Source organism: Taeniopygia guttata, chromosome 2 (genome assembly GCF_048771995.1).
Source record: "Taeniopygia guttata chromosome 2, bTaeGut7.mat, whole genome shotgun sequence".
Lineage (NCBI taxonomy): Eukaryota > Metazoa > Chordata > Aves > Passeriformes > Estrildidae > Taeniopygia > Taeniopygia guttata.
This window is the reverse complement of record NC_133026.1, coordinates 146,110,612-146,123,666: the sequence shown is the minus strand read 5'-3', so window position 1 is coordinate 146,123,666 and position 13,055 is coordinate 146,110,612. Positions and strand designations below refer to the sequence as shown.

The 13,055-nt window shown below is 38.6% G+C and overlaps 1 protein-coding gene across 4 annotated transcripts in view; it reads left to right on the top strand.

The window, feature by feature from the left end:
* The window catches only part of FAM135B (family with sequence similarity 135 member B), a 200,638-nt gene that overhangs the window by 175,059 nt on the left and 12,524 nt on the right, over positions 1 to 13,055 (top strand). The window contains exons 12-20 of one of the 4 annotated variants that reach the window (XM_030266744.4): positions 404 to 558; positions 1,614 to 2,996; positions 3,195 to 3,663; positions 5,433 to 5,599; positions 6,853 to 6,944; positions 9,085 to 9,182; positions 9,511 to 9,662; positions 10,440 to 10,550; positions 12,782 to 12,895. In XM_030266744.4, the coding sequence (XP_030122604.4) occupies positions 404 to 558; positions 1,614 to 2,996; positions 3,195 to 3,663; positions 5,433 to 5,599; positions 6,853 to 6,944; positions 9,085 to 9,182; positions 9,511 to 9,662; positions 10,440 to 10,550; positions 12,782 to 12,895 (2,741 nt within the window). Of the gene's footprint in view, positions 1 to 403; positions 559 to 1,613; positions 3,664 to 5,432; positions 5,999 to 6,852; positions 6,945 to 9,084; positions 9,183 to 9,510; positions 9,663 to 10,439; positions 10,551 to 12,781; positions 12,896 to 13,055 lie in introns of those variants that run through there. The other 3 variants (XM_002188541.6, XR_012054296.1, XM_072925036.1) reach the window with 3 other exon arrangements.

The window sequence follows — 13,055 nt, the reverse complement described above, 5'->3', positions numbered from 1 at the left end:
CAACCAAATTTTTCATTATTGCTTCCTGCATCTGGGTTTTGAAACCCTGGCCACAGCCAGGGTGACAGACCTCATTTCCTGACCAGAAACCAGCTGAAGGATCCAGTCTGAGCCAGCAGCCAAGACCCTTCAGAGGACAGCAATGGGTTATGGCAGCCAACAGGAGCCTATGATAGTGAGATCTGGAATAATTTCAAAAACACTGAGATTTTTCAGGAAGGGATTGTGCAGGTTGTAGATACCTCTGAGAGATGGAAACCTTCTAGGACTTCTGGGTACTCTACTGCTTCCCTTTAAACACATTGACTCTGTCCTCTGCCTGCATATCTGGGCTTGCAGGACTAATGGAGAAACAGCACAGTAGCTACTCAAGCACTCAATTTGTTTTGTACTTTGCTGCCAGGATCCAGAGCCACGCACAGATTTCTACAGAAATTCGAAATTCGGATTATTTCACCAGCATGCCCCCGCTGCCGGCAGAATGCCTGGACATCGATGGGGACTGGAACACACTCCCAGTTATCTTTGAAGATAGGTACACAGACATGCCTTGCAAAGGTGAGTGAAACTCCACAGGGCACAGCTTCATGAGACATCTTGAACTGAGAGAGGTACTTCCCCAGCTCAGAATAAATGATCTCACATCCCTTGGGCTTTTGAACTCAGAAGAGAGTGTGACCCCCTAAGTAATACAGCTGAATTTTAGAGTTTTCCCTAACAGCAGAGTATTTCCTTCACATTTTTCATCTTTAAATTATGCTTTCTTTAAAAAAGAGCTGGAGGAAAAATCTAGAAAGAAAATCAGATCTTTTGGATTTTTGCTATAGTACTAATTTAAAGAAAAAACACTAGACTGATATCCCTACTGTGACATCTAGTGGTAAGAATCTCAGAACAAAACCCCACAATTACAGTGTAAAGCCCCCCTCTTCCGTGAAAGTCAGCATTGCCTTCCAAAAAATATTTTGCCCTTTGAGAACCCAAATCAAAATTTTAATTAAGCAATTATTTCATTCCAGAGTTATTTAGTAAAACCTTACAGCCCTTACTACCTTTTTTCTTTTCACTCAGCCTTTAAAATTACCAAGGAAGCAATATGTATTAATACTATAGATGTCCATAGTGTAGTGAATGTAGCCTGTGGTACAAAATCTTCACTCTTCCACAGTTTTTCTACTGCCTAAATTGTGACAATGCTCATTTAAGATATTTAAATAATTAAACTGAGTTTTAAACTGATTCAGAGTAAGAGCTATTCTATTTGAACATTGAATGATACCAAGAATACAAAGAAGTATCCATTTTTTACTTACCTTTTCTCTAAAAACTAGCAGTATAGGTACAGTTATACTGAGGGAAGTGTATTTTATTAATATTGTCTTCTTTGGACCAACTATAACTGCTCAGTCTGTGTAATTCTAGTTAAATGAATGCACTCTGGTATGTGCATTTGTAATATCCCTTTAATGCATATATAATTTTTTTAATGTAAAAGTATAGAATAACATTTTAGACTAAAATCCCTTTTCAAAATCTCCCAATTCTTTGGGGTGGTTTGTTGTGTTCTTACAGGTAATAATTCTTTCTCTTTCTTTCTTTCTTTATTTCTTTAGATCAGAATTTGGAAGTTTTCCCAGATTTTGAGTCTCCTGCAAATACTCAAATGGATGTAAAACTGGAAAATGAGGACTGTGCATCAGATGATGCCACTGCAGTAATGAAAGGAGGCTTTGAGAAAGATACTCCACTAATACACACAGACAGGATAAACAGGAATCCCTCATGCCCACACAGCAGTACTGAAGCTGCTGCTAAGGGTTTAAACCAGCACTCCACATCTCAGGTATGTACAATAAACAAAGAAGGCCAAAGGAAACCTGAAAATATTTTTGTTTCAAGAGAGGAAACTATTTCTGACTCAGAGCCAGGCAATACAGAACACATGTCAGAAGACTTTAAAACATCTGAGGAAGTTTTATTAAAAGATAATAGACTTGGGGCAGATGTTATCTGTGGAGACATGGAACCCAGCAATAAGGACTCTCACAAACGTGAGCCCATGCTAATTGTCAGTGTTCAGCATGAGTGTGGAGCATGTGGAACTGATGGCTTGGAAGACAGCACTGAAATACATGAACTAGATGAATTTGGTCATCCTGAAACTAATTTCACGTCATCTGAGCTTGCACTGAATGAATTGACCACTCTTGGAAAACCAGAGGATGTAGACACCAAGGCTCATCTCCCTGTTTTGAAAGCTTTGCCTTCACACAGCTGCGAAGTGAAATCAGTCACAAAGGAGCAACGAAGTGAGGAGAGTGAAGACTTTACCCTGATGTCTGGGGTCATAAAAAGATCTTCCTCTATAATATCTGATTCAGGCATTGAAAGTGAACCAAGCTCGGTGGCATGGTCTGATGCTCGCAGCCGGGCCCTGGAGCTGCCCAGTGACCGAGAGATCCTGCACCACTTGGTCCGGAGGCATGCCATCCACCGAAATTCCCTGGAGGGTGGCCACACGGAAAGCAACACCAGCTTGCCCAGTGGTATCCAAGCATCGCTCACATCCATCAGCTCTTTGCCCTTTGAGGAGGAGGAGAGGGAAGTGGAGCTTACCAAACTGACAAAATCTGTCTCTGCCCCTCAGATCAGTAGCCCAGAAGAGCCCCCGGAGGAGGTGGATATATCAAAACACAGCGAAGCCACCTCAGGAGATTCAGATCACAACTTAAGAAGCTGCATGGAAACAGAGGATAAAGATGGAAAAATAATCATGGATTTTTCTGAGTGTCAAATGACCACTGAAAGTGGACAAATAGAACACAGAAGACATCCCAATCTCCTCCTCAAGCACAGTAGCAGTAACACTGAGGTACAAGGGGATGAGGAGAAAGGTTTTCCAGAGACTTGCTGTAGTTTGGAAAATACAAGACCACCCATTTGTCCGAAACAGCTCCAAGTTAATGTCTCTGAGTGCCTGTCACTGGAGAGCAATGGTGAGTGCAGCTTAAAAACACCAAGGGCTTGTAATTACTTGGACAAAAATATAGATAAGGTTGATACATGCATTGAGGATCCAAAGGATAAACTTAATCCGGACAGTTTAAAAGTACAACAGGGCTGTAGAATTTCAGGAGAGGAGAGTTTTTCACAAAGCATAAAGGTGGTACCAGATTTTTGCTATCTTGTTACAGCTCCTTCAGACACCTCCACTGAATTTGGCTCACTCCGAGGAGAATGTGGCAGCTCTCTCGCTGATGAGAGCCCAGCAGTGTGTGCAGAACTGCAGGGCTTGCAAGAAATTGAGCTCAATGACTCGTCTGCCTCAGCAGAGCCTGCGGCAGGGTCCCACCAGTCTGAACGTCCTCAGGAGCCCAACAGCCAAGAGAATAAACTCATAGTGAACGGCACCGGGTTTCCTTTGGCCGCGACAGAGGGAGTAGCCCTGGAAAGCAGAAAGGCTGCTGATGTGGTTAACATGTCCATCTCTTGCACAGCCACCTGTCTTCCCTTTTCTTCCGTGCTCAAAGAGACCCCTGCCGTGGCGGGCTCCTCGGCAAAGCAGGCTGCCTTCCCCATCACGCGCCAGCCGCTGGGCTCCTTTGGAGTTGTCTGTCCTAATTCAGATGAGATGGATGAAGAGACCAACGAAAGGATGCTGAAGTAAGAATAACTAATTACTTAATTGATGTAGTCATAATGCCAAGAGACCCTGACACAGTTCAGGACCCTAATGCACTAGGCATACAGGAAACTTGCATTTGAGACAGTTGCCTGAGGAATTTCAGTATAAATAGTCCAAACAGACAAATGGTTCGTAAAGAATGAATAATCTAAATAGACAGGAAGGATGAAAACACAGAGAGATCAAGTTTGCCAAAGACATCAGGTCCTTAATTCTCATGACAAGCAGTGTCATTTAGGTATCTAAATAGTCTTTCAGAGCTGACCCTCCTTTCTGAAATCAAGGTTGCCTATGCCAGAGTATTGATCCCTGATAGTCAGTTCACTGTGGCAGTGGCACAAACTGGTTTACTCCTCTGCTTTAATAATTCCATTCAGTAACTAAACTATTAAATGGGGAATTCAGATTGGTTGGTATGTCTCAACTTTACCTTCTCAAACTGGAAGAATGGCAGAATTGATGCCATGGATAGCTGGAGAAATGGATTATTTTTGTTTCTTGCTTCATTGCCCAACACAAAAGTGCCACATCGTGACCTTGGCGTCACAGGGGCCCATTTCACAGATTGGTACACTAGCACTTATATTTTTCCAGGATAGTTTGGTGCCTCTGCTTTGCTGATGAAAAACAGTAACACTAGAATTTCTCAATCCATTCTACTGCCCAAAATGTTGCCTGTCTGCATATATATTCATTTTCAACTCAAGACTTTGTTGTTATTCTTTTGAAAGTGTGCTGAAGTTTTATATGGCATGCTTAAGTCCTGACAAATCTAAGCAAAAAATGTCTTTCTTTGTGAAATGAAACATTAGAGCATGTATTCATGCACATGAATCCAAGGTTTCCAGATTCACGGCCCAAAAGCTATTTTTTAAAATTCTTCTTAAAATTAGTTGGGCTGATGTAAGTAGTTGCTCATCATTGGACTTGAGTATCATAGAGGTCTTTTCCAATCTTAATGATTCTATGATTATATCAAGTTGCCTTAAGAGAGCCCCAAGCTTTAAAGGTTATATCTCCAAAGTTTGTCCTTCCTAATTTTCTACTTAATTCTACAGTTACATTGTGATAATTAATTCCTAAATTATCTGGTTAAGTTTTACTGATTCAAAAAGCCATTGAAGATTTTGGCATCTTCATGCAGCAGAATGCTTCAGGATGAATTTGAGTGTCAAATTCTAGACCTTTAGTGGGAAATGTGTTATCTTAATTCTTTCAGCATTGAGATGTTCTTCTAAATTCTAATAAATTGTTTTCAAAAGAATCTAAAATCAAGTCAACCCCAAAATATCTGCCACATGAGGTGCTTCCCTTAACTCTAGTGTAAGGAAGAAGGAGAACACCTTCTACCTGGTTATAAATGCATCTGATGTTAGAAAAATTATACATTTTGGTTTTCAGTACCTATAAGGCCAATGACATTGTTAAGAGGCAGAACTGCTAATTCTGTACCTCAGTCTCATTTTATGAGGTAACAGAAAATTATTTTTTGCTGCTGTTGTATTCCTCTGGCAAGTGTGAGTTGCTAATGTACTTTAGTTCTTCCCTGTATGTAGACAAATTACAAAGAAACAGTTTATTCCCTTCATTCTGACTTCTCTCAGTCCTAATAGATAAGGAATTTCATCCAGGTCTCTACTTGCAAGTTGAAAACATAATTCTTGCAAAGACAAGCCTCCTCATTTCTAGTTTGAAGGTTTGTTGCTGACCACCCAGTTCTATTGTGATTAACTAATGTATTCTCCAGTTTTTATCAGGCCAAAGAAAAATTTAAAAAAGAAATGAAGATTGAAGGATTTCTGTACAGTGACTTATCTGTACTAGCTTCTGATATCCCATATTTTCCACCAGAGGAAGAGGAAGAAAATTTGGAAGATGGAATTCACCTGGTTGTCTGTGTCCATGGATTGGATGGTAAGGCCAGGAAGAATTGCTATTTGTAAGTCATTTCAGTGTAAATTACAAAAAAAGGGCAGATGTTCAGCAAGTATGAAAGAATGAAGAATTTAAGTATTTGTTTTACCTAAGTATTTATTCCTTATTATGCTATTCAGTTCATTGTAATAAAGAATCTATGAGAATATTAAATATTGTTGCTAATATATGGGGTCCTACTGTCTGGTTTTGGTTTTTTGGTTTTTGTTGGTTTTTTTTTAACAGCAATCTACACCAAAGCACATCAGTCCTCCTTTGCACAGGAAGAGTGCATTGCAGTAACTCCTTGTCTTTCCACAGATGCTTGGTTGTTTTGCAGTATGTCCCCAGGAGGGAAATGTTATTTAAATCCCCAAAACACTGTTATAGATTTGATAGTGGCTGACTTCATAAAGTGAGAGAATAAAAATCATTCTTCACCACAGAGGAAGCAAGTCTTGGGATTTTTCACATATATGCTTTCTAAGCAGGAAAGAGTTATATTAAATGTGAACTTTCTCTTGGCAAATTATTGATATCTATTAAAAAGGTGTAGATGTTAACACTGAAACTATGGTAAGAAAGTAGTAGAGGCTCTGATATCTCAAAAAAAAAAAAAAAAAACAACAAAAAAAAAACCAAAAAAAAAAAAAACCAACCCAAAACCAAACACTGGCTTGTGCCAGAACTGTTTTCTATTGAATATCTCACTAGCAGGAATGCCCTTCTCGTGAGGTAGTGGTACCTTCTTCACCAACAAAATATTTCAGAACACTTTGGAATTTCCTAGTACAGAATGAGGCATCTCTCAAAATATTAGGAGTTTGATAGTATTTTATTACCACCTCTAAGTGTGGGTACATGAGATTGGCCACTCTGCATCTGAAGGTACATCCCTACAGCCCAGCACAGGTATTGAGGTGCCCCAGGGGGCCTCACCTGAGCTTGTTGTCTTTTTGTCTTACCTCTGCTGTTCAGCAAATAGAGGACAGATTTATTCTGGACCTGATCTTTGCCCTTTCCTACCCAATATTTATGGAGTCCCCCACAGCAGCAGGCCAGGTCCAGCCCACCTGTGCAGGCTGTGGGAATTCCTGTTCTCTTGCTGTTTCAATGCATGATCCTGAGGTATTATAATGTTTTTAGCAGCATTTAGCAAGAGCTCCATGGTGTCAAGGTTGTTGTGTTAAACTGACTCTGCTTTGGTTATTTTTCTGTTGAATTGCATCTTATAAAGTACCATTTTTTCCTAGGTAACAGTGCAGATCTGCGGCTGGTAAAGACTTTTATAGAACTGGGACTTCCTGGTGGAAAACTGGACTTCCTAATGTCTGAAAGAAATCAGGTAGTACAGAGCTAATTTCTGTCTTCCATTCTACTGCTGAAATAATGCCTTCAGCAAAAGCCTTTTCACCAGCTGGGTGAAAAGCACTGGGGAATTCAGGGAATTTTATGTAGTATTTAGTGCAAAGGCTTGGTTCCATTCCTGTCTAATTTGATAGGGTGTTCAAACCTATTGGAAAATATTCCTGGCATTGAAGTCAAAGGCAATGACATTAGCAGTAATAGGGCTAGACCTTAGAGGAAGAAAATGGATTTATCCTGCCAGTTTACAAACTTGGCAGCCTGGTGCCTCTGAAACAAAGCACCAACAGAAAGCTGCAAATTTAGTGATGCAAAATTCTTCAGAAGATGTGAAATATCCAGCAGGTATTGTCAGCTCCCTTTGCTGCATCAGCCATTGTTTCTCCTGTTGCAGTGTTTGTGGGATTTATTTCCTTGAATGATAAAGAAATGCCTTCCATAAAAATTGATTGCTGGTTTAGGCAGGGAAACAGAAATGAATCCTGTGCCTTGCTTGGCAGTGGAGCCATATTTACAACCAAAGGCCTAACTTTATGCACAAGATAAGGATTTCCATTGTGCAGTCAGAAACATTATTCTGATTTATGAGTACCTGAGAAACCTGAGTTAAAACTTTCTAACCTTGTTTGTTCAAAAGCTTTTATATTTTGAAGTGGCTGGTTGGTGTATGTCTGTGAACGTGCCACTTCCAACATCTCTGTCAGCAGCAGACCTGGACAGTGAATGTAAGCAAGGTGAAAATAGTCAGGAGACCACTTTACACTTCCATCAAGGCCTCTTCCGAAAGAAGAGAATGTTTTCAGAGAACGAAACATCTTACAACATCTGTATTCATCCAGAGACCATAATGGAAACTATTTAGAGATCTTATTGTCTGGGAAGGTGGGGAATTTCTCGCAGCACTGGAAGTGGAACCTGGGTGGCTTGATGGCTATTTTAATGTTGTAAAGCATCATATCACTGTTTTTCCCTTCTCTGAGGGCCACACTGATAATGACCCAAGAAATCAGTCATTTAGCTGGTTTGCTTTATAGAGGAAAATTCAAATCACTTTTTTAGGCATTCATTTGTGATGCATTTGACAAGTTCAGTCTGGATGAAATGATAGTAAAGAATGGAGATATAATCAGGTGAAATATGACACTTGATATATCTTGATTATGATTAACATTCAGGCTGATATTCTTGCACTTTTAAACAATCTGAGGTTTGGGATAATGAACTTAGGAGGAAATCATTAATTGTCAATGCAGACAAAACAAACAGGCAGAAGGTTGCTGGACTGTTTTTAGTTTATGAGAACATTTATTTTAAGTCTGTACTGCAAAGTGAATATCGACATATTTTCCTGTGCAAGAGCTGCAATTAGCAAGATGAGTTGTGTCACAAAAGCATTAATTACTCACATGTTTCAAAAATATTAATTATTCATATCTTTACTCTGAATAGCTGTTCCAACATTTGATGATTGTTTTGTGGCATCTCATTAGTTATGAGTTTGATTTAGAGTCCTCTTGGATTGCCAAATTACAAAGTTGTGAATAAGATCTGCCTGTAATTGTATGGACTGGAAATATATTGCTTGTTTTATTGTCTCACAACTGGCAGTACTGTTGCAAGCAACAAATTATTCGTCTGTCTCTAGCATTCATTCTCTTACTGATGACTGTTGAATAACAAACACACAGCATTTAAGATGGCCAAATAATTTTGTGATGACATCCTTAGCATCAGCATAACCCTCATGTCAACATATAATCCTGTAAAGTATTTTATTGCAGTAATCTGTTGAATCCTAAATACTAAAAGCTTTTCTTCCATGTGCAGACCTTGGTATCTAGAGCAGCTGAGCATTAGCTGTTCTCACCAGTGTCAAATCAGGCTGCTTTAGCAACATGCTTACGATTCTGGAATCGCTCGGCAACCACTTTCAAAGGAAAACTTCAATTTAAAAGAGGGCCTGCAGACTGAGAAAATTCTCCCTTCTTCCCCCTTGAAAATGTATAAAGAAAACTTACACTGGTTATTACATTTCTGCTTGCATTTGACTTTAAAAATTACATCAGTCTGCAATAAGTGTAATCTATTTTAATTCATGAACTCACCTAATTTTTTAACAGACTGATACTTTTGCTGATTTTGATACAATGACTGACCGATTATTGGATGAAATTATTCAGCATATCCAGTTGTACAACCTCTCCATATCCCGAATAAGGTAAGCTTTATTAGATAGCAAGTAGTATGTAACTGTTTGAATTGCATGAGCAACATCCAGTGAAATTAGTTTTTCCTAAAGTGCCCTGTGTTAAAAGCCATTGAATCAGTGAGATTAATTTTTACATTCTTATAGATGAGAACAAAAGAGAAATATTCTTATGAAAGAGAATCTTGTAGGCTGAAAAAACCATTAAACGATAACTAAAGGATCTAATTGAAAGCCCTGACAGAGTCCTCCCTCCAGAGGCATTTGTGCCATCTTTATGTTTATGTTAAAGGAAACACAGATGGGTTTTGTATTAACGTAATTCTTTCATTCCCAACAGTTTTATTGGGCATTCCCTTGGTAACGTCATCATTCGATCTGTACTAACTCGCCCCAGGTTTCGCTATTACCTCAACAAATTACACACCTTCCTGTCTCTCTCTGGGCCTCACCTGGGAACCCTCTACAACAACAGCACTTTGGTTAGTACAGGTAAGAGTTGATGGGAAAGCTTTGGCTATCTGTGGTCCACAGAGTGCATGAGAGGACAACAAGCGGAGGTGGGAATTTATTGTGACATGATTTGTACCTTGAAGTTGGGGAAAATATTTGCTGAAGACTTCAAACCTTCAAACTTCAGAAAAACATTGCAATTTCAACATCTACAAGGTCCATCATATTGCTCCCTGGAAAGCTCGGGGTGTGCAGCAGTGAGAGATGAACCTTAGTTTCCACTTAGTCTCCTATTTCTCCTCTGCTGCAAATAGAGGCATCTCCATGGCTGAAAAAGGGACATTATTATGGAAATGGAATGTCCTACATTTCAGTCTTCCTTAGTGTTTTCCTACTACCATGAGACACCCACAGAATCACAGAATAGTTTGGGTTGGAAGGGACCTTAAAGATCATCTAGTTCCACCTCTGCTATAAGCAGGGACATCTTCAATTAGATTTGTTTGCACCAAGACTTGTTCAACCTTGATTATTTCCAGGGATGAAACATTTACCACCTGTCTGGGCAACTTTTTCCAGTACCTCACCACCCTCATTGTAAAGAATTTCTTCCTTATATGTAGCCTAAATCTACCCTCTTTTAGTTTAAAACTGTTGCCTCTATCCTGTGAGATCCTTAGACTTTTCTCCCTGTTGATTAGGAGTACAAGAATAAACAAGGCTTCTAATAAATTACAATGCTATCCCTACTGTAAGCACGTTTTTAACTTTCCTGTTTGACGATTTACAAAGGATATGCACCATTTTTCATTCCAGGTCTATGGCTAATGCAGAAGTTAAAAAAGTCAGGGTCGCTTTTGCAACTGACCTTCAGGGACAACGCGGATCTACGCAAGTGTTTCCTCTATCAGCTCAGCCAAAAGACGGGTGAGTAGGGCTTGATGTGCCTTGCAAATGCCAAGGGCTATTCCATTGGCTTGTGCTGGATTGGTCTATTTGGGGGGTAAAGGAAATTTGCATTTCATTAATGATCGTTAAACATGCTTTTTAGAAGGACTGTCCTGTCTAAAATCTAATATTGATTGAATCCGTGCATTTTTTCTGTGAGAGATATCATATAATGTCTTTGCCAAACTCTTAGCATTAAATAAGACCTTTGTGCTGTAGTAAACATGCACTGGAGTTTATATTCTGTGAGCAAGAAACATCATTCTTGACAGACCATCATTCCTTAATTTATACTATGAGATGAAAAACATTTTTCCTGTTTTTTTTTTTTTTTTTTTTTTGGTAAGTTTAACATCTCTTGTCTCTAGGAAATATGACTCTGTGAGATGAAGAGCAAATTTTATTCATGTCTGTTCTGACACTTCTGTACTACAGAGAGAGATGTATGGCCTCACACTAGAAAAATGATGTCTGAATAGAGAATCTTTTTTCCTATTCTTTAGTCTGTCATGAATAAATTGAATAAATCAGGCTTTTCTTAAGAAAAGGATGCAAGTGTGATCCTTCTGTTGAAGTAATTGTTTTCTTTTAAGAGTTATTTTTAATATTGAGTGCGAGCAAACTGGTGCTAAGTATCTAGTGAAAAGGTCACTACTTGATGTTTAATTATTTTCTCATACTTTTGTACACTGCTAATAGTAAAAAAAGATTATGTTAATATGAATAGAACATCTAAATCTTACAGATATGCTATATAACTCAATCAATGACAGGAAGTTGATGTAAATTGGTGTTATTTGAATTTTCCCTATGATTCCCTAGTTCTTATTTCCATGGAATACAGTTGATGACTGCTTTATTACTGTCAAGTTAAAATAAAATTGGGTCTGCACAAAAAGCTCGTATTTTAATTTCCCAAGTAATGAATTCCCAAGCATTTGTAGTGAGTCAAAGCAATTTGCTGCTTGTTAGGTTGGTAGACTGGAGATATAAGAGGCTTTAAATGCAGGTGTTGTCATAATTGCCAGATGACTCTTTAGGCCTCCAGCAATTTATGACTTTCTTATTAATGTAGAAGTCCCTGCTATCTTTTAATCTCTTTAACAAATGTACTTCATGCTTGTTGTGAAAACAAAAACTGAAACAAAACCCACAATAAAATATTCTTCCCTATTGAACCTCTTCACATAAGGTTTTAGATATGGTAACACTCAGTAGGGCTTCTATCTTTTATTTCGGACTAAAGTTGCAAACTCGGTTGGTTTGACTGCACAAGAAAGAATTTATTAACACCTTAAGATAGGTTTTGGAAAGGCAGCCAGCAGGACTTTTCATTGTGGTGGTGATAGTCAGATTTTCTGTGAAAGTCTAGAAATCATAGTTGTGGAATCACAGAATGTGGATGGGCCTTCAAGATCATCTGGCTTCAATCCCCCTGCTATGGGCAGGGACACCTTCCACTAGACCAGGTAGCTAAAAGCCCATCCAACCTGCCTCTGGTTCTGGACCACTTTCCCATGAGAGGGAGGGAAAGATGAAGGACAAACCCACAGCTCTTCTGTGTTCAGGATATTCTCTGAACTAGTAGGTTGCCTCATCAGTGCCTATTATCTTACTTTTCTGTTAAATGTGGGTGATGTAGCACTCAAGTGACCGTAGACACGTCAAACTGCAGGAGCTCATCAGTGGCTCCATTAGCACCAGGGAAAAGGGAGGATTTGGGTTTTCAGTTGATTTACCAGCAGCATGGATTTGTCAAGTGACTGCTGCTGATGGATCCTAAGACTCACTCAACACCAATGTAACAGTATGGCATTATAGCAATACCTTTTCTTCTCCCTCTCTCTATTTTGTTTGAGAATTTTACTAATTTATTGTATTATTTTTGAATTTGATCCTGGTTAGAGGTATAAATATTTGCAAGAATAAGATTTTAATAAAATTATTCCTTTTTACAGACAGTTCTTCTCCTTGTTGACATAAAATTAATATATGTGAGTGCTGCTTAGTAACAAATAGTTCACAGAAGCAACAAATATGTGTTTAAGCTGTTATGAATATTTCTAATATTGTTATGTTTTAATAATTATCATCTATTTTGCACTGTAGATTTTCAAAAGCCTTTGAACAGGAAATAATCATGCTGACAATGCATTCATTTTCATCACTATGCCTAATTATGATTAATATATTTAATATGTTTGTGACAGGTCTTCAGTATTTTAAAAATGTTGTGTTAGTGGCCTCACCCCAAGACAGATACGTACCTTTTCATTCAGCAAGAATAGAAATGTGCAAAAATGCACTTAAGGACAGACACACAGGTATGTTTAAGTTCTTTTATATATTCCCAAGGCTGTTGAAGAATTGCATTTCTGTGCAGCTGAGGTCATTACATTAGAAGGGTTTTTCATCAACATGATGAAAACTCAAATGTTTATTTGATAAGGAAGATAGTGTTCATTTCCCACAGGAAATTACTGA